The 27482-nt window shown below is 39.8% G+C and overlaps 2 protein-coding genes across 6 annotated transcripts in view; both read right to left on the bottom strand.

Annotated features, from left to right (window-relative positions):
• Positions 1 to 14230, bottom strand: part of cacnb4a (calcium channel, voltage-dependent, beta 4a subunit) — a 31659-nt gene extending 17429 nt beyond the window's left edge. For 2 of the 4 annotated variants that reach the window (XM_067516278.1, XM_067516277.1), the window contains exons 1-3: positions 14108 to 14230; positions 11044 to 11415; positions 9640 to 9723 (exon numbers count right to left, since the gene is read on the bottom strand). In XM_067516278.1, the coding sequence (XP_067372379.1) occupies positions 9640 to 9723; positions 11044 to 11106 (147 nt within the window). In that variant the 5' untranslated portion in view covers positions 11107 to 11415; positions 14108 to 14230. Of the gene's footprint in view, positions 1 to 4142; positions 4532 to 9639; positions 9724 to 11043; positions 11416 to 14107 lie in introns of those variants that run through there. The other 2 variants (XM_067516280.1, XM_067516279.1) reach the window with 2 other exon arrangements.
• Positions 12296 to 27449, bottom strand: stam2 (signal transducing adaptor molecule (SH3 domain and ITAM motif) 2). 2 transcript variants are annotated; one of them, XR_010915206.1, is made up of 15 exons: positions 27282 to 27449; positions 25140 to 25224; positions 24913 to 24988; positions 24236 to 24331; positions 23816 to 23962; positions 21294 to 21360; positions 20915 to 21113; positions 19921 to 20015; positions 19641 to 19723; positions 19460 to 19547; positions 19273 to 19327; positions 19006 to 19153; positions 16112 to 16278; positions 14108 to 15388; positions 12296 to 13718 (listed from the first exon to the last, which is right to left on the bottom strand). XR_010915206.1 is itself a non-coding variant. In XM_067516281.1 (14 exons), exons 1-14 carry the CDS (start codon positions 27319 to 27321, stop codon positions 15199 to 15201), a joined length of 1536 nt encoding a protein of 511 aa, XP_067372382.1. In that variant the 5' UTR covers positions 27322 to 27449; the 3' UTR covers positions 12296 to 15198. The 2 variants fall into 2 exon arrangements, 1 of the variants encoding a protein (XP_067372382.1); XM_067516281.1 differs by having other exon boundaries at positions 12296 to 15388.
• Positions 27450 to 27482: the final 33 nt, after the last annotated feature.

Here is a 27482-nt window from a genome sequence, read left to right on the forward strand (position 1 = left end):
ATCATTATGACTTAAATTGTCACGTTTTAGACTTTGTCTAGTCAGTAGTGTGGCTGCCTATTGACCGTAGGGTTGGTGGTTCACACCTCAACTCTTCCTGTCCCTGGACACTAAAAACCCAAACCTCCCAACTCCAGCCGTGCAGTGTATATCTGAAGGCCAATTCCAAGCCTGGTAAAAAAAAATTGGTGAGGTTTCCTGGTATAAATATCTTCCAAAATCAATGTCCAGACCTATAAGCTGAAAGAAAAAGAACATAAAAGACTTGGGACCCAAGTTCATGGAGCATGTACTAATAATCTAAGATGACCTAAAGACACGTGACTAGACTATGTGTAGACTAGTAGTTAAAACTCTAGAAATTACTTCTGAAATGGGCCATCTGGGTAATGCAGGGAAACCTCTTATATGGGCACTAGCAAGGCCACTAACATGCAGCAATGGACACTGAGAGGATTAACGCCTTTGTCCAAGGTTTCCAGGCGCCTCTGCTAATGATCCACACAGATCCATGGGGGTCTTTTGCTTGATACAAATAACTGTGATTTGCAGCCTCGTTACAAATTAAGTCTATCACTTCAGCACTGAAGAGAGAGGCAAACGAAAGCACCACACCGCTGCCCACTATAGCAGCTTCATGTTTTACTATGCAGAATAACTAAGGGGATCAATACAGCACTTCCAGTTTTAGCAATTATACCAGCAGTAGTAGTAGTAGTCTCAAAAGATATGATGATACAATTCAAAGTTAGCAGAAAGTTGAGCAAGGGGTTGAGCCGGGGATCAAACAGCAAACTCCTGAGGTGTTTTATTCAAATTTTCCCAAAGCTCTACATAAACATATGTGGTTATTTTAAGACAAGAGCATTATGTCTTTGTTTGTTTCTTGTATTAGGCAAAAAACTTCATGCAAATGTGGTCATTTAAGTTCTGACCCACACAGTTAATATTTCGGAATTTGTAAACGTCTGAAGTACAAAACTGATGTAATCCAGCTGAAGCTGGGAGAAAGGGTTCAGAGGATGACATACTGTACATTAGAGCTCAGATCCCAACGTTACTATCCAGTGCACTGATAGAACACCACTGTCCCTCTTTACTGTCTGTGTCCTGTCTCCACACACACACACACACACACACACACACACACACACACACACAGCCAATGATTTGTTTATGAGGTTATTATCTAGGAGTGTCAAGTGGCCAGTCCTGAGTCCATCGTGCCACACTCAAGCCTTATCTATTCAGACTCCCCCGCCCCCCGGCCTCTGTGACTATCAGACTCATGCTAAAAGGCTAAAAGCATTTTTCCTTTGTTACGTACACAGTCACTAGAAAAAGCACCCGGAAGGTGAAAGGCCAAATGTCCGTATCCAGAACTGAAAACCACTTTATCTAAACATGGGCACTGGGCTAACAATAAACACATAAAACTTAACTGCTAAGGTTTAAAAAAATCCAAATTACGATGCACACAGAGTCTTTTTATACTTACTAATCAGTCTGTGCAGCTGGTTTACTATCTGTACTTGTACTTTGCATAATAGCTTTTGTAAAGGTGAGTCATGCATTTAACAAGACTGCAAAATGTGCAGAACTGTTGTAACTGGGGTACATCATTCCTGCAAGCCAGGACTGGGACTGTGCAATTCATCTGTGAGATGTGAAAATAGGCAATAAAGCATTGATCCATAAACTGGACAGAGATCACAGAGATACTGTTAGATAATTGTGAAAATATGGGTGGGAAAATTGAAGTAACGACACTCACAGCAGCAAATTTCAAGGTACGATTCATCATTTTTCGTTTTCACCTTGCTCTAAAAATATATTTACATGATGTGACGAAACAAACATCTCTGGAACAATCGATCTCTTGACGGGAAATTGTCCAGCTGCATGAAGATCAAACACAGCGAACACACATTCGCAGTCAGACAAAAAAAAAATGTGTTTGTAGCTCATTACACATTCATAAGTAATCAACTGGAAATGAGTCACACAAGAGACCTCCAGGTCATTAGAGGTTGAGGATGCAACAACTGCATGTGTTTCCCGACTGTACCTGTTGCCTCAGACGCTGCTTGGAAAATGTCTCACTTCCTAAATATCCAAACACCCACAAGGTGATGGCAAAGACGTCCTGTGTAGTACTGCCAATGCTGCCGAATGAACGAATGCATTTTAATGGGTTTGATGAAAGCAGACCAGTCAAATAAAAAAAATTAATGAGTAGGTCTAAATGAATCACACAGCATCAAAACAGACTGGAGTAGACAGCCGCCTTGGAAATATTCCGATTTTACACCGAATCCATTTCCTGAACAGTCTGCGGAGGTAAAGAGCCTCATCCGTTATTCAGACTCATAATAATGGAAGAATACACATGATAACAGTTGACGCAACAGGAAACAGATCATCTTTCTGGATTGTGTTGTATTATTCAGAACATACCGTGTACAGTAACACGCTTGACTGAGTTATTTTGAGTTTCCCTGGTTCTTGAAGTAAAGGTCCTGTTCATTTTGGGCACTGACAGTGTTTGCTTACTGACAAAGCCCTTCCAAAGCCTGCACAGACACCAAACTCTCCCGGTTAGATTGGAAGTGCAATAGATGAACAAACCAAGATAAAAAAAAAACAAAACAAAAAAAACATTCAAACAGACCAGTGTCTAATGCTTTCGAAGGTGGCTTTGGAGTGAACCTCACTTAAAAGACAGGCTGGAAATATGACTCCAACTGACTGATAATGTTGACCTGTGTCTGCAAGAAGTGTTGGCAACTGACGCTAACACTATAACAACTACACAGTTATTGTAGGTCAACTGATCTAGGTTTTTATTTTCAGACTCCAGATCAATTCTGGATTATTAATTGTAAAAACAAACAAACAAAATTTTTTTTACTGTAGCAATGTTCGCTGAACATGATCTGTCAGACACAAAGTTTGACATTTGACATCAACCATATGACCTTTATCCTGTGAATCTGGTGTTTCTATGAGAATATAATCAAAAACATCACAATTTACAATGTCTATCTATCCTAAAGTGGGCTTTTCTATTTTAACAGGAAAATGCCAAAGAGCATAAAGTTCCACAAATGGTTTTGACTAATGGGTCTCAGTGATGCTCTTTTGGTTGAATAGGAGCAAATCCCTGCAGCCAGGCTTCAAAATCTGATGTGAAGAGTGGAGGCTGTTACGCTCACAGTTACACAAAAGACAATTTTATTTATTTATGTATATTTGCTAGGACTTAACCTTCTCTCCCTCATTAATGGTGTGGATGCGATAGAATGTGTAAAAAAAAAAAAAAATCCCTTCGTCTTTAATCTGTAAAAGGCAGCCAGGATGTCAGGTGGAGTTACAGAAAGGTCTTGACAGATTCTGGCACAGTGGGATTCCCTCCGCCCCTCCATCCGGCAGCAGCTCTTACATTTATTGCCTTTGTAAGCATTTTTTCTGCTACTCTGTCACCTTTTTATGCCATGAAAGCTCCTCAACATTATTACTCGTATCGAAGGCAGTGGAGGTCTGTGTGTGCTGACACCTGCGTGAGAAAGATGAGAATTCATACTGGGTGGTATTTGTCTGTCGTGCACGCATTCCTGTATTCCTGTATGCAACAGCATTGTCACACGAAAAGCGATGGTGTGTGATCATTATGACTGTAGCTGTTGGTCATTACAGTAAACCTTGATGATGCATCGTGGGGTGTGACTAAGAGAGAAGAATACAAATCGAACCACAAAGGAAAATGGATGTTCCTGGGAATCACACAGATATGTTGACATAGAACTATCCACAGTGGCTTGCTTACTGGCTATTCATCGATGTGAGGTAGTGAAAGAAAAAAAAAAAACACTGCTCAGATCTGCAGATGCTCAGGCTGTGATTAGCCGCATCTTTAAACAAACTGTGCACATGGTTGCCTTTAGACACACACTCCCTCAAATTTGCGAACACGCATACATCGTGCACACCCTTCCCCCAAACCCTTCTAACTCCCTCGGGAAGAGTGCACGCTCAGGCCACTCAAGTCTACATGCATTATGTGGGTGTTTATGTGGGGATCAACCAGCCGTGACACAACAGAGAGGCATGGTTTACAAGTGTCAGACGCCCCCTCCACTCACCGCCTCCGAGTCTTCAAATCCATGTAGGTACAAGTTATCGTACATGGAGGAGTGGGATTCCAAAAACAAGCTCTTCGGCACAAAATAGACAAAAAAAGAAAAGAAAAGATCAACCTGTTCCACAGGGGACGGATGAGGAGGAGCACCATCTAATTCCACATGAAGGTAGACCACAAAGCAACAAGACCACCACAGAGCAGCAGATAGATAAAAAAAAAGCTGGGATCCTGTGTTCTCCTAATCCTGAACTGTATCTTACTGCTCCTGTGCTGAATTAGTGCTGGTTCCCAGTAAAGGGCAGCGTGGTTGTCCCCAGAGGCAAAGCAGACCTGGCATTTCATCTGCCTTCCAAGCGCCGATCACACAAGCCAATCCCTTCTTCCAGCACTGTCTGATGACAGAGGTGAGATGCCGCCTGCTGATTGGCTACTGACGGCTCCAGTCAGCCTGCCTGGGTGTGAATAAGGAGCAGGCACAAAGGGAGGTGGCGTGTGCTCTGCAGCCATCAATAACCTGTAAGCTGTGTGTATTCTGTGCATGGATGTATGTGCTTGAGTTAATCTCATAACCTCAACAACCCTTCCGCAAAAACTGACACAGAATCGCAGCAGCCTTTAATCCCAACAAGCCCTCATGTCTTTACAGATTTGAGAAGGCACAGCGGCCCAAACATCAACAATCTTTAAATGTCTGTAACAGGGAAATTCTATCAGAAATCCATAGAAAACAAATTGTCTTGAGAGGTGTGACACCTTGTATGAACAGTGTTGTTTAAATGCATTTAGAATAAGACTGTTCCTATTTAAATATTCTGCGTGTGAAACGACTGTGCACTTATTATTTTAATAAGCGGTGATTTGTTGATCAGTAAACGTTTAATTGCTGAGAGTAAAATGCCTTAATTACATACAGTTCAAAAGGTGTTTTGCTGAGCTCAGACTGTGTATAGAAACAACACGATAGGACTTGTTGAAAGGAAAAGAATCCACTTTATCGTCTTTTTTACATTATCGTAAAATACTGTACTAGTTTGTACTTTTAATGCAGGGATTACAGATGTCAAATAATGTAACTGTCCCTGTTCAAAATGAAATTCATACACACACACACACACACATTTTATTTAAACAACAATGAATTGAAACTTGATCTTGGTTAAAAAATGTCCATCTTACGATTGAATCCAGGTGAAATTATTATAGACTATGTAATTTTTTTGTGGTCTGAGTTGTAGATGCTTATCTGAAAATAAAAACCCAAACAGAATAAAAACATGGAACAGGAGCACCCTCTACTGACAGGCAATGTTACTGCAGGTGCACCTGCTCCTCAGAGGTGATGGAGTATCGTCGTCAAGCCTGCCACCTTTTCCTTTTTACCTTCTCTTAACAAGCACATCTAAAAACATGAGATGGCTTCATAATCACCTGTCACATATTCCAGTGGAAGGCCACAGGGGACACATCAAAGAGCTGTCTCTGAGTTGACTTCACACACGTGTCCGTCTGAAGACACTGTATAAGGTACAATCCAAGGCACAGCAGAGGGAAACAGTTCCTTCAGAGTAGGTGCTGCAACACTTAGTTTCCACCTGACACCAGTGCCACAAGGCTGCAGGTGCATCAGGCAGCACGTCAGGACTGCATTTAAGAGGAGTGTGAAATAAAGAAGCATGGACCAGACAGGTGTTCAGCAGCAATAACCAACAACGCTGAGCAGGGAAGAAACTCAAATGTCAAATTCGCTGTATTTGCTGTGTTAGCTCAGGGGGCAGTGGCAGAGTAGAAGAGCCGCTCATGGTTGGGCCCCATCAAGTAATTTGCGAATTAAAGGCGTTGAGCCATGTGACCTACATAACAGGGCTTAGCAGTGTGAAGAAGCTTCATCCTTATCACTGTGTTTTGGGATTCAGAATTGTAATTTGTGAGAGGACGCCGAAACTCTGCACGTTTGACATCGTGACTTAAGTTTCAGATTGGCATATCAGGCAGTAAGGAATTAAACCCCATGACCCGCGATCTGAGACTGTAATTCATATGGTTTTTAAAAGGAGCCAGTTAAGGGACAAATGGTTCTCCACTGCAGTGGTGAAACAAAAGGCAGTTTTCTGGTTACCCTCATGAGGCCATTCAGGTTCCTACAGATTAATCGGTGAACAATATCAGTATATCACGAATATTAAAGGCTGTCTGACATAGAGATTGGGACATTTAATATATCCGGTATTGTTGGGTAAATTGTCCTGTGCTATTCACAGCAGTAAATCTCTGTTTACTGCTGCATTAGCTCTTAACCTCCACATTCTGCAGTGGTATTATATGTCATATTATCATCACTGCTATTATTATTTAGTTAACAAAGCACTTCTGATGAAAAACCTTTACTCTAACTGTTGCTGATTTCCCCACCATTGTTGTGGTCGCATGTTCCGAACAGGGTGGACACATACAGTTCAGACATTAATTCATTTTGCAGATACAGAGTTGATCCTTGCAAAGCCCACACAACCAGTGCTCCGGTGCAGAACGTGCGCGGTAGCCATCACGTGCGTGCAAACACGCAATCAAAAACAAGCCTCGCATTGGCTATCTAGGTCGATGAGCACAAATATCAGAGAATGTCACGAGGGTCGCCACTGCCATTTCAACGCTGCAGCGCTGGGTTATTCCCGAGAGCAAACATCTGCCGAGCTCTGGCATCCTCCAATTGAGCTTTGCCCACAAACTGTGCGGGCGTCCGCTCACCGACCACGCACAGAAACGTCCGTCCACGTGAGTAGTGCACGAAGATGGTCGGCCCACCATCTGGGAGAATCAGCTTTCGACCAGCATCTCTCTGTATCCCGTCCAGTTATTTGCTCTGCATGACTCATAGTCATATATCTTCTGAAATACATTCTGTCCTCTTGAAAAGGACAAAATGTCTGGATTTTCTAGAGAGGTCTAGAAAATCTCTCTCTTTTATCCTTTCTTTGTCTCAGTTTTCCTGTTTTCCATTCACAGACTTATCTCTGTGTGAGGTTATCCAGCAGATTCTGGCACTGACAATTTGTGTCACTCATCCTCACTAACCCTAATACTTGGAGCCAATCAGTACTAAATTGACTCTTCGGAGAAACCTCACTTAACACTGTCTGGCCATGCAGTTCATCGTCTCATTTTGCTGTGTAAGTCAGGGGATCAGTGGACGGATAAGTATGAATAACCCTTCTGTCTAGGCTTTTGCTGTGCATTTCAAATCAAAATTTAAAAGCACGTGATGTCACATAACCTTTAAGTCTAATGGTGAATAAATCTGACACACCATAAGTGAGTGTCTTTTACATTCTCCTCAGCTTTTCTCTTATTTCATGTGAACACTAACTGTAAAAAAAAAAAAAAAAGGAAATTATAAAAAACTACTTTGTGCAGAAACGGAGGAGGAGGTGCATTTTCCTCACAATCAAACTTCTGGGCTTGACCCCTGTTGTTTAAGGGCGGCTGTTACTATGGATACACGAGGGAATCAAAGAGAGCCCACTGCTCCTCTTCTCACCTGATGACGATCAACACCGGTGATGACACAAATCACAGCGGGGGTGTTACAGAAATCTGTGAGCATGTAATAAAGAAAAAGGAATGAGCAAGCGCTTTTATCTGTACATTGCTCTGCCCTTCTCTCTTTCTGTGAGTGTGTGTGTGTGTGTGTGTGTGTGTGTGTGTGTGTGTGTGTGTGTCCTTATGGGTATTATATCTTCTTTTGCTTCCTCTCAGTGAGCTTCGTTATCGTTCAACACCGATTTCAAACAGTGGGCTTTGAATAGGTTCTGTGCAATGCAAACAACAAGAACACATTTGGAATTACAACACAAAGCCACAGAGAATCCATTCTCTCCCTGCTATAACCTCGGATGCTCTATAGATACTATGTACGTGAACAAATTCAGCTAAAAGTGCAAATACTAAATCAGGCTAAATATAATTTTGTGACAACTTAGGTTGTGTACACAACCTATTTGCAGAACAGCTGAGACTCTGTAAAATGTAACTACACTGTTTCCTCCATGCTAAAGAGCTGAGGGACCATCTGATTTATTAGCAGTGCAGAGTTTATAAGCTGTGTCGATGTGAGGGGGCATTAATACACGTGTGCATCTGTGATGGCCCCATTAGAACAGCAACCTTTACTGACATTGTTGTTACAATGAAATTCCTTTTCTGCCTTTAACACCCAGGGACACACCTGGTGGGTAAGGCTGGGATTTGTTCCCGTAGGCTTCTGCATCCCATCCTGCTGCTCTACCCATCGAGCTACCAGGCCGCTCTGAAGCTTAACAATACGCACAGGTTTTGAAGCGACATATGATGCCACCCAGAGGCTTTTTTGGGGGGAGGCAATTATTTTTTCAGCAAGACGAGGAGACACCAGATTCAGCACGTATTTCAACAGCGTGGCTCAGCAGTAAAAAAGTGTGCTGTTAAACAGGCCTGTCTGCAGTCCAGACTTTACCCTTTACCCCGTCCTTATAAATTATACATGCTTCATAAGCAGCAGCGCAGGCTGAAGTCCCAGGTTGATACAAATCAAGGCACCGGTTCCCCGAACCACAGCAAAGCTCCAAAGCTCCCGTCCTGGCAACATTTTGTCTGATGTCACTGTCATTTTGTTCACTTCCCACTTGACATTTCAGTTGAATGTTTGACGAGTGAAACTATGAGGTTTTGGAGTGTGATGGATTGAGGTCAGAAAGCAGCAGTGGCGCTCTGGTGCCAGACCCCTCACTTTCTCAGGTGTCCTAAAAGGATGAGGAGGAACTTTAACAGCTCGCCTTCCTCTGTCAGTGCTGGGACTGACATCATTCATAAGTTTATGAGAAGTTGGTGTTTTTGGTTCATTTTTTGTCTTATTATTGAACTGGTTTAAACAAGAAAAGGAGGCTCTGGCCCATGAGCCACCTGACCTGACAGTCAGGGCTTATAAACTCTGTTATTCCTTGGTTCTTAACACTCGTCGGGCTACAAAAGCTAATATTATTACCTGAATCAAAAAGGTTTAACATCTTTTTGCTGGTCATTTTAATGCACTGAAGGCTGTTGATCAGGCCCAGATCTTGCTCAGCCTAAGCAGAACATGACAAGTATCACAAATATTACTGCGGACATTTGCGGATTGTGTGGTACTGACATGTCAAATATAGTGCAATAAAAAATTCATCAAAGAGCAAGTTTTGTTTTATTCAACTGTAAAACCCTCCAGATTATGATTATTGTAATTGTTTTACTTTATATTGGCCAATATATTTATTTTAGATTTTTTTTACATTTAGCTGGATGTTGGCTTCAGCCTCATAAGCTCCAGTATGAGTCATGCTTTGATGACCACTGTGAGCCAGATGTTAGAACATGACATGGTAACAAACACTCTGCGTTACAGCGTTAACATATTGACTCATTAAAAGGTGAATGACCATCCACAGAGCCAATGTGTTCAGAGGAGCTGATGTGTCCAGGTGTCCTACCTGTCTGAGGATGAAGCTGGTGGAGGTGGTGCTGCCGTCAGACCTCTTCAGTCTACTTCGTCTGGAGTAGGTCCCTCTGTTAGCCTGCAGAGGCCATGAAAACAGACACACAAATGAAATCCTCTCTCTCCCCTTTTCTTCATGTTGTATCCTCCCTCTATGCCTCACTCTCTACCTACACTAACTCAAAGTCACCTTCCCTCCCGCACCTGCATTAAAAGCAGCACCTGGGCCCCTGGGCTTGATGAGACTCAAACTCCATCTGTCTGCTGTGATGACCTGATTATGTAAAGTCAATATTTCACTGCTTTATCAGACTACCACTCCAAAATCGATGAAACACGTTGCCTGTAAGATCACTGCCGTAGCTGCACGGATTCCCTGTTTTGACCTGTTGTTTTTGATAGTGCGTGACCGAGGAGCCAGCGAAGTAAATGGCTCCAACACTGGGGAGCAGCTGAGGTAAAGTAGGTGCTTTGCAAAAACTTACTTATACTGTATTCATTTATTTTATTCCCTCTGGGACTTTTCCCCTAACGAATTCACACTGTTCCCATGAACTCTTGAGATCATTTACACTACAAAAACGTCCTTCTATGTCCTCACTGTTTGTTGTCTCCCACCTCTTAACAAATACCCGAGTGTGCCGAATACACACTCAGATCTTTTTGAATACCAGCACATACTTACTCCGACAGCTCTACAGCTGCACTATTACTGTGCCAAGGTACCATATCTAAAACTGCAATTGCCCTCTGTGCTGGATGAGGTGCTGTTGGGGCTGGACGACAAACAGATATTGTCACACACCTATCACATTGTCATGTCCCCGCATGAACCATATGCTGGGTTAAGCAAAAACAGATCCTATCATTTTTTTGGTTTTTTTGTGATATTCCAAAAAATACACAATGTTAAATTGTGTCTAATGTGAAGAAACACGGTATGTTGCCTATTGCATCTGTTCATTTTTCTGTATACATTGAATTCTGCTTTAGAGCAACTACAGTTACAGCCTCATTCAGTAATGAGCAGCAGATCCCATTTCCTCTGTGGGAAAGTGACAACTGGATCAGCGTATTCATCAGGACTGGAGCTCCATTAGAAAATGGTTAATTATTTAAGCCGCACCATTTCTTTCTTTATTCATAAATCACCACACTGTCGGACCTGGCTCCAGTTTGACTAATGACACCTCGGAGGATCATCAGGGAGGATGAGGAATGGAGCTTCAGGTGTACTGAGAGCTCGTGTGCTGCGGGGATTCATTTTTAAATCAGTTTTCAGTGCTGCCTCTTTTATTTGGGCTTTCTCGTCAATATTATCATTATTTATATTCAATTGGATATTCGTGCCGTTTAGTCAAAATAAGTTTTTTTTTGTTTGTTTGTTTGTTTTATTTACCTGAAACGCGGGCTTCTGCGGTCCGTCTCCTATCCCGTGTCGGGTGTAGATGTGCCGGGACATCTCAGCTAGTTCGTCGGTCCAGGGCGGAGGCTGACGCTCGGTGCCGCTCCACTGGAACTGCTGCGGCTCCGCGGGCGCACAGTGAACCGCCGACTCCAGCTTTGCTACGGTTCACGACGAAGAGAGGAGAAGGAAAAAAACTGGTGCTCGGCGACCGCTTCAAGATGAGTCCTGCTCGGCTGTAGGCTCGCACGGATGGAGCCCGTTTGTCAGTACAGATCCAGCGACCCTCCCCCCCCTCCCTCCACACAGGGTTGGAGTAGTGCTGCGTTCGAGGACCAGGCAGAATTTCGGCACTCCCAGGTCGAGCTCCACGACATAAATAAATAAAAATAATCAAAAAGATAAATCAAGAATCAGTCAAAAATAATAATAAATGTATTTTCATACGACGTTGTATCCACTCTTAAGCAAACATATGTAAACATTTTTACACTAACTTATTAAAGCTTAGGGTTTACAAAGTCTATTTTCTTTCAGTTTATATTTTTTGTATTTGTTCAAAATTGTTTTTGTCTCCATTTTATCATCATTTGCCCTCTGTACTCTCTTTTCACTGGGCCCAATTGTCTAAATGATTTTGTGTTACATCAGCCTTTACACTTGAGATGATCATCCACGCTTTTTGACTTCTGCACTGATTTGTTTTTACTTTTTGAAAAGATAAAACTAATATTTACCAAAAATGTCAGTCATCCCTCTCAATCACGTGCTAAAGTGCCACTAGCCGCGTTCACTGTCATCCCGTAATTAAAGTTTGACGGTTGCTCAGGTTTGGACTGAAAGCAAATTAAAAACCAAACAATGGAATTGTTATGAAGCAAATCCTAGGTTTTAAGGCAGCCAGTAATATCTCAGTAAATTCACCAGGACAAACAACAGATGACAAAATCGCTGAAGTCATGCGGAGCAGACCGAGCTACAGGCTGTGCAGTTTTCAGACGATCCCACCACAGGACTGTGGAAAGCATCCTGGAGAACAGCCCGTGGTGTCAGGCATTTAATTAAAGAAAACTCCTTTTTTAAACCAGCACTTTGCCAGCCCAATGACACTGGCATTTACAGCATCTCCACTGCCTCTTTTTTAAGTAAAGAGCAGGAACTATTAGAAAAAAAGCCAAATTTAATGAATAAATCATGTCATGTTTGCAGGAAAAGGTTAAAAAAAAAAAAAAAAAAAACACTCCTATACACAGGTCAATTTTATTTTTATTTCCAAGAATATTTATTTCTTTGCTCCATTACAAAAGCAGTTTTAAAACCCTGGACAAGGAACCATTCCTGGAATATTTTAAATATACAGAATTATACATTTCCAACAGATGGAGAGAGTTGCTTGCCAACGTTGGATCCGTGCCATTCTTTGATTCAAACAGAAAAAAAAAAAAAAAACAAGGCATCCAGTGGTAAATAAATGTTTACAAAACTAAGGTGCAATGTCAATGTCAAAACCAGGTATTTTACATCTAATATACAACACCTTTAATAACTAACGCAACTATGGAGCTACTGCAACAGGACCGGAGATTCTATTAAAGTTGCTCCTTAATTATAACCCCAAACTGAAGATATATCCCAAGTGGGTTTAAAACATGATACGTCACTTTCGATTCTTTATGTTAACAAGAAATAACTTCTGAACCTTTCCACCATTTTGGTCCATTTACATTTTGCTTGTGCATTACAAGTAAAAGCAGAGAAAAGTAGTAATAACTATACGACATTCGCCAACCATGTTAACTGCACACGTATATTGTCTCAATATACATAAATCAAAGTACAGCCAATGTTGCTGACAATATGGACATGAAACATTGCAGTATTGTGCATTTGCATAAAATATGGACTCCTATCAGGATTCACTAATTTGTATTTGGATAGAGAATCCAAATACGAGATGCAGGAAAGTCCTGATGTAATAATCACAAACAAATGCCGCTTTTTAGATTCACACACAAATTGTTCCTTCTACCTACATCTCAGTTCAACCTTAAATCTGATGAGCAAAATCACTGTCGTCTTACGATGAAGAGATCTATTATCCCTAAGCCCTCAAACACATAAAGATGTGACATAAAACACACACAAATAGATACACACAAAACATCTTAAATATTCCAATTCAACCACAGAATGAATCTTTTACAAGGCAGAGAGTTTGAAGAGATAGCAGATGCAGAGCTGAACCATTTACACAAATATAACTGTTAACGTTAACTACAGTTGGGTGCAGAAGTTTGCATTCCATTTATTTAAAAGGGCAAAAACAGCTTGAAGATTTTTTCCTTCAACATAATATTTAATGCACATTCAGCTAGTAATTTTAATTAATTTTTTTACCAGGGATAAATTATAACACCTGACAATTTGTGTTACTTCTGATGATTAAGAACATACTTAAGAGCTGAATGTGCATTTTATTTATGTTTGATTTAGGGTTAAGTTTTTATCCCCCTACATGCAGTTTCAACGTAAGGGGATGCAAATGCAAACACAATAACAATGCACCATCTCCAATAGCTCCGTTGGCAAGGCAGTAGTCCATGGACCGCAGTGTCAGGGGTTCGATCCCCAGCTATGCATCGAAAGTGTCCTTGGGCAAGACACTGTACCTGGAGGGTGAGGTGAATGGTGAATAATATACAAGCTGCATAAGCAGCCATTTATCTCCTAGTACTAATGTTTCATCATCACAGGAGTGTATATATATAAAAAGAGTAATAGTAAAATAAACATTTTGCTGAAACTTTAGGAAAATTACAAAAGTATTGTTAGATTAAATACTTTAGTTTATTTTCTGGTGAAACTCAATTTGTACTAACTAAATGTGATATAAATATTATGTTGATGAGTAATGTTTGTTGGTTTTTGCCATTTTAAAATAAGGAGATGCAAGGTTTTTCACCCAACTCTGTTTGAAAATAATAGTTTGTACCAAAACACAGATGAGCTGGTGATGCAGAAAATTAAAAAAAAAAAAAGAGAGAGAAAATGCTCCTACCTTCAAATAACTGCACCTTTTAAGAACCTGCACCCTGTGCACATACGTAATAGGCGCTGGATTTACAGAGGCGTGAGCTGTCATATCAGTGTGAGTGTTTCCTTCATTGGTGCAACATTTAACTGTCCCTGTCTTCGGATGAATTCACCAACAGTCAGGAGAAAGAGTTATTAAAACTTTAGAGGAAAAATAACAAGAAAAAGTATGACCATGTGCACAGTAATGCAGATAAATGCTAACATGCCATTTGGTTACCAAGCTGGCAGGCGGCCTTACATTCTTCAGCCAGTCACCTGTCTCAAAGCCATCTGTCAGAACAGATATGGGCTCAGTTTTGATCGATGCAGCTGTCTGAAATGATCATTCATTACACGAGGCTTGTATTAGGGCTCACAGTGCTGCAAAGAGGATTTTAGCCAATTTTTGTTCCAACTTCCAGCAAGCATCTTGTGTATGTGTCCTGTCTACGTGGGCTGCTGTGCTGTTATCTCCTTACAGTTGGTGTAGAAGGTAGTGTACATGAAAAACAAAGCCATGGTACAATTAGGAAAAAGGTTTTTTTTTCTTTCTACATTAGTGTGAACCTAGCCTGACCTTCTGTAACCACTCGAAGAGATGAGACGCATTGTTATTTATTAAGGACAATCAACTCATAAATAGCTTTGTGTGGGAGCAGCACTGAGAAGAACTCTGGATTGTGAAATGCCAATTTCCTTAAATTAGACAATGACTGGTTGCAGAGTGTACTGGTGAACAAACCCAACTTGTCCCGTGTTGCCCTGTGACGTTTGTCTTGTCCAGTGTCACTTTCCGTGTCCCATGAAATAGAAGTATTGGACAGGAAAAAAAACTCCTGGCACCATGTTTAGACTCAGATACAATAACAGAGTCGTGATTCACTTGCACAGCAGGCCTCGATTATAGAGACACCTCAGTTAATTTAACTTTCCTAGGTTGTGTTCTGTCTAGCTTGACAGGCCTCGCTTACATATGCTCACATTTACAAACGGCAAGCCAAAAAGAACACATCGCTAGCAGTTGAAGTATCTGAGGTGTATGTATTCATCTCAGGTCTGCTGTCAGTTGGAGTTTTACAGCAGAGGCTGCTGATAATATGCTGCCTGCTGCTGCTGCTGAGGGGCCTGGTGGGGGGGACCAGCCACAGGATAGGGCACAGGAGGCACCGAGGTTTGATAGGTCGACATGTCCATGGTCACACCTGTCTGGGGTGGGTAAGGAGCTCCTGCAGGGTGATTCAGGTAATGAGCATTCATTCCACTGCTGTGAAGAAAACACAGATATGACACTTAGGAACAGCAACTATGGAAATGTAAACATTTGGTTCTTTTAAGCCTAAGTACATATATGTAAAGATCATAATAAATAACTCAAGACAGCAAACTCTTTGAGTACATCAGCATGCAACCATTATCTTAACCATTTATAATATATGTAGGGGTCAAAGGTTTGCTGGAGCCGATCCACCCGTCCTTGGGCAAGAGTCTGTACACATCCTAGCCCATGTGGCAGCCCAGTGATGGACACAATAATAATCACCTATAGTATTAGAGTCCACTTGTAATGATACTTCTGTTACCATTTCCAAAATTCAGTAGCCCAAATAAATGATTTCATGCCACTTGTAATTTAAAAAGCTAAATGAGTTGTTAAAAAACTAGGACTTCACGTTTCCTGAGGTAACAGTTACAGTTAATTTTTGTATCCATTTTGTATTTTTTATTAATTTTTTGGCAAACCATACCCATTTGCCAAACAATGATAACCAGACCAATATGAACAATATGAATACTGGTGGTTTGTCACGGAGGACAAGGCTCAGCATGGCAATTCTAGGCAGTCTGACTAGACAGCCCCACATGCAATAAGATTCTGTCTGAGATTATTAAAACACACTGTGCTGAGTTTTGCTCTAATTTGCTTAAACAGATAAACGCCACCCTAACACAGCCACAGCAACGCAGCGCCTGGCAGGGCTTTCCTTACTTCATATATGGAGGCTGAGCAGCTTGGCTGTTGGGTGGGGCAGAGATATTGGGGGGTAGCGAATGAAGTGGTCCAGGTTGATCACTGGGCAGAGTGTAAGGCTGCGTAGGAGGAACCTGGGACATCGTTGTGGGCATGTAGTTAGCCCCTGCTGGCCCGAGGTAGCCCTGAACACATCAGAGGAAGACAAACAGGTTGGCTATAAATAATGCTCATAAAATGTTTTTTAATGAGAATTTATACGTCAGTGATTGAGAAGAAAATCAGTCAATCAATCAATCAATCAATCTTGGGTTAAGCTTGACTAAGCCAAGATTATCGCTTCTACGCAGAGGTTGTGCAAGTGACCTAAACTGTTGTGAGCATTTATAGCTTTGATTGTGTGTTTGTGTTGCACTGCAATTACACAACCAATCTGGTAGTTGGTGGTTGAGTGAAACTGAGCAGATAACAGTTGTTACTTTTACTGAATTTACTGCAAGGCAGAAAAGAGAGTAGACAATTGAAGAGATGCTCCGTACATCCACTGAAAAGGCAGAGAGACTGAGTGGACCAGTAACAGTTGTCGTGGTCACCACAACAGTTACGCTTCTGAAGAGATGCACATCAGGTTTGTGCATCGTGGCTTAGTGACTGGGTTTTAGATTTTAAGAATTATCTCATCAGGACAAGACACATTAGCCACTACAAGATCCCCCTCCAAGCAAAAATTACAAAATCTAAGTACAGATCAAATGTTATATAAACTGTAAAAAGTACCAGTGAAGGCATCGGCCAAAGGATCATTGCAATTGCATAATTCATGCCTGGATCTATTTCTAAGCATGGTGGGGGTGGCAGCGGCTCAGTTGGTTGAGTGGCCACCTACTGAACGTAGGGCCGGAGGTTCATGCCCCGCTCTCCTCCACCATATGTTGAAGTGTCCCTGGGCAAGAAACTGAACCCTCAACAGCCCATCTCCATCCCCAGCCGTGCAAAGCTGGTCCCAAACGCAGTAGACTTTGGGGATGGTTGTGTCAGGAAGGGCATTGGCATAAAAACTGTGCCAAATCAACATGCAGACAAATGCTCCACTGTGGTGAAACGGAACTCACATGATAAACCCAAAGGACAAAAAAAAAAATTATTATTTTTTTAAAAAGTTTTTATACACATTTACCAAATGAGTTGTAATGTGGTAACCAGGGATGTCCTAATAAAACTACCCAGACTGATAGCGAGTACCAATACAAGTACTAAACTGCTGGTACAAGATACTTTATACTTATAATTATTTCATCAGCTGTCACAGTTTTCCAGTCTCTGAAGGATCCCACCCGACAACTGGAAGTTCTGAGGTAAACGAATCCACAGATCACAAGCCAGGAGCATTAAAACGCTAAACTCAAAATCTCATTTAATCCTCTTACATCTATTTTCTCAGTAGAGAAGTAGACAGTACATATACATCCATCAAATTTCTATCCGTTTCACCACAAAGTCAATATCATCTTCGGATGTCGCTGGTTGAGACAAATAAAAGAGAAATCCAAAAATGAAGAGATAGAAACAGAATAATAATTATACTAAAATGAAGCTGGGCTAATGGAGAGCAGGCTACTTTAGAAAGATGAGGAACAGAGCACACTAACTTTGTAGACATTTAAATTGTTAGTACCTGTCGATAAAAAATGGATTTTCTCTTAAATTATTTGAAACTAAAAAAAGTAAAAAAAAAAAAGATTAAAAAGAAATTAATTTTGCATTTTCACTTGTTATATTCTTTAAAATATAAAACAAAGTAAAATGTTTATTTATTATGTTTTAATATTATTTGGTTTTTATTTCTATTGACATTTCAGAGAAAAGTGTGGGTTTCTTTTTTTTGTAGGTTACCAACAATTTATAAATAATAACATCAATCATTACAGAGAAAACGGACACTGCCAAGAAAAGCCCAGGAAGCCTCCAGCTTTCCAATGAAGAAAAAAAAAGGCTGAATACCAAGCTCTCAGCAAGTGTCCAAGAATACAAAAATCCACTGCTTTACTGGCCAAAGTTATCATCAGTGTAGAATGTGACAATATAACAACAATATAAGAGTATTAGCAAGAGGTAAGGATGTGACTGCTCTGATTTATTTCCTTCACACCTGTCACGTGTCCATCAAGCAAAATCAATAAAATCAATAGACTATAGCAGGAGTCTGCTCTTAATGCAAAAAATATCCATGTCTGTACATGTCTGAAACCAACTTGGTAAAAAGTGTAAAAATTATTTACATGAGCTTAGAGCAGTGGGTAGCTTATCCATGTCTTTTTGTGCTGGTGTTCTTTTCATTTGGTTGTGCATTTCTATTTTGTGGTTGATTTATTGATTCATAGGCTTTTAATAAGTTTAAATCATTAAATGACACTTTGGTCCTTTTCTAAATCAATCATATCTACAATCCCAATCCAGGGACTAAAACCAATGATGAATCGGCTACTCAGGTATCGTGTTTATCCGTCTGGATTAGCTTATTTGTCTGTGCTGTTGCTCCTTATTGTTGTCTAGAAACATTAAAAACATTACATGTTCCTTTATGATCTGTATTGCTGTATTTCCTTTGAGATCTTGATCATGTGCAAGTGTCTCTTGTTAACTTCAGACTAATATTTTAAGTTTTTAGAGATTTAAATATTTTTGGGGCCTTATTTTAAGAAATTCTCTGCCATACATTTTAAAATAAAAAAATGTCACTTAGTGGACTGGTGTATCTTCCCAAAATATTTGTAATAATTTTTTGACAACAACGAAGGACTATAGCACATACTAATAAGCTAATACAGGTTGCAAACAGACAATTAAATTAGAAAATAACCTATTTACTCTTTTTTGGGCAGCACAAACAACAACTTTGTTTTGCTTCTGACCTGCATAACCACAGCTGAGCCAGATGATGCATACTGGTGCTGCATCTTGGAGTAGGCAGAGTAGAATGGAGCCTCATTCACGAGCTTGTTGTAGAGCTCCAGTGCCTCCAAGACTTTCACATTCAACTCTGACAATTCAGAGTGCTTCCTACAGGACCAAAAGGCAAATATAGACATAAACTGAACAATGATATCTTTCATTTGTGTTAAGAGACTCAAAAAAAGAGGCTTTAAACTAATTTTGATTAAACATTAAAACACACTAACCTGTCAATCTCCTGCAGCTTCTCATCAATCAGTGGGTTCATTTGTTCACATGCACCTGCTCAATCAGATATTAAAAGTTAGGAAAAGCACCAAAACAGAGTTAGAAAACAAGAATGTATGTGATGTAAACTGACTGCAGATGTCACAGGCACAGCAGTGAGATATATGACTGCATTAAAGTTTATACCCTCCAGCTGGATCAAATCTGGGGAGTCAGGAGCTGGATCTGCAGGATCTACATTTTGAAGCAGTGCCAGTGCTTTGTCCATCTTCCCCTACACAGAGAAGAGAGCAGGTTGGGTCCGTAATTTAAATAAGAGGGGACTTGAGTTAGTGAATGTTTTATGTATACAAAGGAAATGCAGTACCTCATCAATGAAGACAGGTTCAGGTTCGAGTTTGGTTTCCAGGGTTGTCTCATCCGGACTGGCTGTGTTTTCAACATAAGCCACTGTGGGGGAAAATATTCTAGCAGTTTAGAAACTAATTCACTCCAGCTGAAATCAAACGACTGAAGAACATACATCTTCTATAATTCCAAAACAAAAAAACACACATCCAAATTGAAACCAGAAATAATATGTGCAGCTGAGAATGTGGAGTGAAACAGACTAGATGTTTACTTTCGGGTTCAGTAAAAAGACCAACCTGTCTCTGGTTCAGCATTCAAATTTGTTGTGACAAAGTTGGAGGGGAACAGCCCTACTCCTCTGTGGTTCTCTCCTTTCCACCAGTTTGGATCACTGCAATCAAAGAATGCAATGGGTGTAAACAGCTATGAGCGAGTCACAGTGAGTGTCTGGGTACCAATAAAAAGCCAATGGAAAATGTTGGATTAAGTCACAGTCAAACCTCAGCGTCATAGTTTTTGATTGTTCTGATAAAGTCTGTTATACAATGTGTTTTACTTTGCCCAACTACTCATAAATCTATAGTTTAAAATTTAGCCAAGAAACCAGGAAGGGATGTATTCTCTTGAATACCTCAAATGAATACCTCCCCCCCTTCCTTTTTTTTGTAACAGATGATGCCTGTGGTCACCATCAACAAGTGAGAAATCAGAATACATATTCTCTAGAGAATGTGAAGCTGGGGCGAGTGGATGCCACCTAGAGAGATTTGTTACAGTTTTCATGTTCCGATTTCGAAAGGTGTCACCACTGCAAGTATTGCTGTTGACGAATGAGCCAATCTTGCATTAAAACGTATCTTATGTATCGTAATGTTTTATAATATTAGTTTTTCCAAATAACGTTGCTTCATATCATGATCTCTTCCCATCTCCAACAAATATTAACAATTAAATTTTTTTTTTGTCAAACCAAGGATATGCAATGAACCCATTCTAACCACTGTAGAAGGCAAAGATTAACAGATTACATAATTCACAAAATGGCATCTGAAGTCCCCAACATTTGTTTAATTAATTATAAATAGATTCTCATTCTTTTGGTATAAGTTTAACAAAAGTAGGATTTATGGCAAAAGTGTTACTGTACTACCTGCAGCTCAAGAATAATTTAAGCTATAAAGTATGTCTGTATTTCAGTTTGAGCAATGTCACTGTTTAAAAAACACTGATCAAGATGTCTGCAACAAAGACCTTCCAAAATTGGTATTCCAACATGTTTTAACACTTTACCTGTCATCCAAAACCAGAATAAGTTCTCCAGCTTTGAAGGTCAGCTCATTATCTTCAGCTGCTTCGAAGTCATACAGAGCACGCACCTTCCGGGTCTCCTGCCCCCCTCCACCATTCGAGTTGTTTGGGTGATCAGACGTAATGGTCAAAGGCCGTGTTTCTGCCTGTTGTTTCTGCTCCTGCAAAGACAGCTCGATGGCTGGGTGACGTGGTGGTTTGGGTGGGAAAAGGAGAGAAAAGAGGGATAACTGAACTGTTTAACTACAACTTGTCTATTGAGAATCCTGGTAGAAACTGAAAACCACAAGCCTTAAACAGTATGTGTACGTCAAAGAAAATGATACTTAGTTATATACTGAGCGATGGCTTCTTGCTTTACCTTTAGCCAGGTCGTCATCATCTAACACTTTGGTTGCGACAGTGGTGCCCACTTTTGTGGTGGAGCCCTGTGGTCGATACATAGAGAGAAGGTCACATTTGTGCGTGGGTGTGTCTCCATACAATAACGGGAAACGGAGTGAGAGTGAAGCACATAGTGTTATAAATAGAAGTGAGACCCTAAATCCCAGTGACTGTAGTGCCATCTGCAGTTTATGTGGGTCATGCACATCAGTTGGAATTCAACACTTCACAAAGTAGTATCATTATGTTCTCTCTGTGGTGTTTTAAAGCAGCTCTTTGACATTAAGCTAACATAAACACAGTGGGTGATCTCTGTTTAAAAGTGTCAGTTGGAAAAGGCTCTTTCCCACATGTAGCACGAGGAAAAATAACCATGTAGCACCAAGTGTTCAAGTGTTGTGGCTTAAAGATGAAATAAGAGGACCAAAAAAGTATTATATTATATTATGAACTTTTGTGTGATGACAGATGCTAATTAATAAGGTAAGCAAACAGCTAATGGGATATTTCTCTTCAAACTCAGTTTGGGTTGGTAGTTGGGATCAATATTGTCTCTTATTGTTGTGAGCAGACTTATAGTAAGTAAGTAAGGTGTCTGTCAGACCCAGCAGCTCTGGGGCTACATCCCCTCAGAGAGCTCTTAACTTGGCCAAAAAATTCTAGACAGGAGTCCTAGCTGAGGAGTGTATTCACATACACACTTCCAAACACAGACCCACACATCAGGCATCCTATCTAAAAATGACCTTAAAGTGTGAATGATGGTTACAGCAAATACTAGAAGCATTGCACCAGCTTGATTCACACCACCTGCTGCTGTTTGCTTGTGTGCTGATAGAGTATAAATGTCATGCCAGCTGCCTCATAAGCTACCTGCTCTCCATTAAAGCAGGTTTCCGAGCCCTTCCCACAACATAATACTCAACACAGAAAAGGCACGAGGAACCAAACACTTTAAAGTAAAGACCAGAAAGCAAATTACATCCATGAGATGTCTTATTATTCCTTAAGGCCACAAGGATGTTGATTAACAAATGATCAGTTGTCTGTTGATACAGTTGAGAGGGAACTGTATTAAGTTCAACACCATAAAAAACAACAACCACTACAATAATATTAACTTATTATCTATCTAGGACAGTCTTTAGATAAGTTAGAATTCGGCTTTTGCATTAATTTATGTTTTGCAAGAGAACAGAATGAGGGGACCACTGGGCTTTAATATAAAAATATTATGTTATGTATCATTATGTGTTAACCACCTGTCGGCACATAAAATGGTTAAGATCAGCTCCACCTTTACCAACAGTGATCTTTGACCCTTTTTTTTATTAATTACTGTACTGTTTTGCCATTATTACACCCTGAGAGCAAAGTCCACTTCAACCACTGACATACACTACTCCAAAGAAGTTATGGATATTCAGCTTTCAGGTTAATTTTATGTAAAATGTTCATGCTACTGTGAACTATATCATGAACGTAGGGCATTTAAGTAGAAGCATGTAATGGTAACTTCTTCATCTCAAACTATTTATTAAAACAAAAGCCAGCAACAGTGGTGGGTATACTGCACCAAAAAATGTCAATGTCTCAATAACTTGTCAATTGTTAGGTGCCGTCCTGTTCTCATGATGTCAAAATGTCAACAGCATGAAGGGGACTGTTTAAATACAATATGTCATTAAACCAGAACGTTTAGAATCACGTTGTGATTAACCGCCTTGTTAGAGAACATGTTATGCAATAAGCACTGAAACACTGAACAGTTAGACATGTGCATTCAAACGTTTAGAGAAGGAAATTAAGCATTCTGAAATTTCACCCGATAGTTGAATATCCCTAACTTTTTGTGAGTAGAATAGATAGTTTGATATATAACAACTGCCGCTCTGTCCACTACAATCAGGAAGACAGTCCTGATCCAGGGACATCAACAGAATTATGTAAAACATGTGTAAAGGAAATTCCACTCTACGTTCTTTCCATACAGTGCAGACAGACGAGCTTCGTCCAATCTGAATCCTCACGCTCGCAACACGCAGGTTTGCATATTAACAGCTTCATGCAAAACAAAAAGGATCTACAAAGACTTATGTTGTTACTGTTTTCAAAAGACAGAAAGCATAATTAGGGAATAAAAAGCAGCAAGGTACATAAAATGATGCTCCAAAAATATGAATCCTAAAAGTATTAGGATGCAGCAGGATAGAACAAAACAGCCACTGTGACAAGCAAGCAAGTTGTAGTTTGCTGACAACAGTAACATTTACAAAAGAAAGTTAGGGTTCAGTGTCTTGCTAAAGTACAGTTTTACATCTGGACTGCAGGACCTCGTCACTGGGAACAATGGGGACAAGATGATCTACTTTCTGGGCCACTCCCACCAGAGAAAAGGAATTAGCTACCAACAAGATAGCATCATGTCATGGACTTTACTGATTCAAAACTATTTAATACAGAACAATATTGGCCAGTCAAAGTACAATGTTAATATACCTGTGAGGATGCAGTGGGGAAACTGATGCCATCCTCTTTCAGAGATTTAATGGTGGCGCCGATCAGACTGAGTTGTGGATCCTTCTGGAAGTCTTCTGCCCACTCCACCATCAGAGCCTTTAGCTTTTCACACACCTTAGGATGGGCCTAGATAGGACATGCAAACAAACAGCTGTGTTGTTTTCTCCTGTGTTTTTACGCAGGATGTAGACCCTAATGCCAGCAAAACACATCTCTTATACAGATACACAACAGATAATTAAAAGATAATAGTTATAGTTCAAGCTGCGACACATCAAGATCTTTACTCAGAGTGCAAGGGAGTATGTGTGAGAACGAGACTGTCAATAGTGCAGTGAGATAAAATATAGCAGTTATAAAATAAGAATTGTGGAGAAAAAAGCAGATAAGCTCACATACCTTGCTGAGCACATACCGTACTTCACTAGCAAACTCTCTAGAGCAGATTTCTAAGTGGAATATTTTGCCACAGTTTGACACACAAGCACCCAGCAACTGCAAGAGATCAAGTCAAATTGGAGAAATGAGAAACAATAGCTGGTACATACAGTGTTTGAGCAAGTTTTTTTCAAATGTATTTTAACCAAGGAGGATGATTTTTTTTTTGGATCACTCACATCAGTGATTATTATTCAAAGCACATACAGTATTAACAGCAGGTGATGCTTTCATAATGTGGTTCTGATGACAATGGGCTTTAATTGGCTGAAGTGAATAAAGAGCTAAAAATAGAGCAGGCCTGTGACAGTATTTGGTTATTATGACTCAGACAGAGAAACAGTGCTCACACTATTCATCTGAGTTAAATCACAGCAGTATGAATATATGCATATATGAATACAACATTTGGCCCTGGAAAACTACATTTTCAATTTATCATCAGCTTGTTTAATAATAATAATAGGCTCAATCCATTTTGTACAGTAAGTACATTATTTTTAACTGATGGTGGCCATAACACTGATAAGACAATGGTAACAGAAAGAGTAAATGTCATGTCACAGTAAGTAGATTTAGTGATGCCATGTCCTTCCCCAAAAAATACAAGGGACATCGCAACATCCTAACAAACTCACATTGAGGGCCTGCAGGGCAACATGAGGTACTTTGTTGTTGACTCTCTTCATAATAGATCTCAAGCTGTCCTTTGGTCTATAACAGAAGAGAAAAGAATAGAATTAAACACCAAACATAATGTCCCTACATATTTAAATTCTGATAAAAATGTGCTGTACATAAAGAAATAGTTATTTCAACCCTGTTGCAGCTCAATTGAAATGAAAATGCTTTTATTCCAGCTTACCCATTTGGGGTTGTTCCAATTTTATCGCAGATATCCATAATGATCCCCCAGTCATCTGTTGTGTTATTTTCATTGGTTGCCTTCTCTAGAAATATGACAAATATGAAAAGAGTGCATATGGTGCAGTGAGAAAATTATCCTCGCTGGCATCACGACTGCTGGGCAGACATGCCAGTCACAGTGGGCAAGTGTTAGAGTAATGAATAGCAAGCACTACATTTGTGTTACATTTTATAAGCTGTTAATGTACTGAAGTCTGTCAGGCTACAGCTAAAAAAATAAATAAATGTTGGAGGGGTCCTAAAAGTCAAGTAAATTTCACATTATATGCTCTGCGCTGAAATAGGTAGTCAAACCACTCCAGTCTTGAAGCATTTAACTTGAGCAGTTTAGTAGGGGCCAGGCTAAACAGACACACTTATTAAAAAGACTAATAATTTCTGTGTTGAAAAGCACATCTGATTGTGTCCCTCAAAATAAAAAAATACTGTTTTGTGTTAAAGTCTGCGATATTTAATAAAATACATGTTTACAACGATGAAGACAATCCACTACTGCTTTGTAATAAAAAAAAGCAGAAAATACCTCAAATTCCCAACTCGTATTTAACCCCATCGTGGCACTCATGACTCATCATGTAACAGACAACCAGTTATGTGTAACAGTGCACTACTGTCCAGACACAAAAGAACTGTGGTGTTATGGGGACAGATGGGGTGGTGACTGAGGAAGTTTGCATGAAAATTGAATCATATGACTATGAGATCCAAATATCTACAATACAAAAGATGAATTTAGCAATTCTAACACATCGATTTATAGTACGGAAGAGTCTAAACTGGAGTGGAAGCCATGAGTTATTAATTAAACCACTGACGGATGAGAAATTGATTTTCGCAGTAGCAAACAAACGTCTGTATCTCTCATCGACTAATGTGCAGTTTATTTGCTTAATTCCTGATTTGTTTGGTAAAATTCTAAAAATAAAAGTTTATAAATACTATAAAATACTTGGAATACAAATTGGATAAACATTTAAATTATTGAATTGTAACCAACAGTACAAGACTTGAAGATATTCACTGAAAGCCAAAACAAGCAACACATTTCCCCATTTGAAAACTGAAACGGGAGAATGGTTGGCTCTTTTGGGTGAAACATTATTTCAACCAGTACATCAACAAAAGTTGCTTATTAATTTTACATTGTCAGACTAACCCAAAAAAAATAAACAAAGAATTTCAGCCATCATTGGATACTGGATTAAGGCTCCAACTAATAATTGATCTTCCAGTTATTATCTTAATTAATCAACTGACCGGCCTCCGAAATGTCCGGAAATATTGAAATATCATTTCACGTTATCACCAAATGTCTTACTTTACCTCATTAGTATTGAAAACTCAAAAGTATTACACTTTCCCTCGTATAACATATTACAAGAAATATGTAGGCAGAACCAAATAGTCAATCATGTGGTTCAGAGGATTATGTTTTTCAACAATAGATGAGCAAAATCTATACAAAAACGCGCACCAACTAATTACATAAGTAATTATTGGACTGTAAAAATCCGTATAATTTTTCTATTAATGAACTAATCAGTTAACTTTTTACCAATTGCAGCTCTTTGTTAAACCATGTGAGGGTCAAAATAAAATAGGCTATTCCTCTTAATTCAATATAATTTCATTTCATATCATTATAAAATGGATTTTGGACCATTCAAGAAAGGTGTGATGGGTATTTTTCACTACTCATAAGCGGTTTCTGTTTTTCTGTAAACGTTATACACAATATGCCCTAATTTGGGACCAGGGGATTTTGTAACTGCCAGTTACAAAATATGAATCACACCTCCTAAGTTATTACAGTCGCTAACTCTGGCAAATTAACTGACCGGTAAACTTAATGAAAGTCATTGACAACCAGTGAGCTAGCTAGGTGTACACTAGGGAAGCCGACGCTTGTGGGGGTTGTTGCTACCAAACTGACGATGTTTGTGAAATAAAATTACAAAGCTTCAACGAACTAAAAGCTCGAGCTAAGCTAACGCGAGCTAAGCTACGTGTTATTGGCCCGTTCGGTTGCTAACTAACGCTACCTATGAAAAAAAAATTTAAGAAACCGCACTTCACTTACCGACATCTTGGTCAAATGGGTTTTGGGTAAATAAAGGCATGCTAATGATTGGAGAAGAGCCAGACTATTGACAAAATCCTTATATACGTGTTCTCTGGACTAAAGCTAAAAAAATATCTCTTCCTTGTCCATTAAACTCAACACTGGTTTACCGGAAACGTGGCTGTCTCCAATAATGCCTGAACAAAATTGGACAAAAAC

This window comes from Channa argus, chromosome 9 (genome assembly GCF_033026475.1).
Source record: "Channa argus isolate prfri chromosome 9, Channa argus male v1.0, whole genome shotgun sequence".
Classification (NCBI taxonomy): domain Eukaryota; kingdom Metazoa; phylum Chordata; class Actinopteri; order Anabantiformes; family Channidae; genus Channa; species Channa argus.

Excerpts from the sequence above, each read along its gene's own strand:
- stam2 (XM_067516281.1), bottom strand. The coding sequence starts at position 27,321 with ATGCCTTTATTTACCCAAAACCCATTTGACCAAGATGTCG. Across the intron at positions 16,279-19,005 it reads GCTCAGCTGTGGTTATGCAG|GGCTACCTCGGGCCAGCAGG; the intron begins GTCAGAAGCAAA and ends TGATGTGTTCAG. Across the intron at positions 15,389-16,111 it reads GCTCAGCCTCCATATATGAA|CAGTGGAATGAATGCTCATT; the intron begins GTAAGGAAAGCC and ends TTTTCTTCACAG.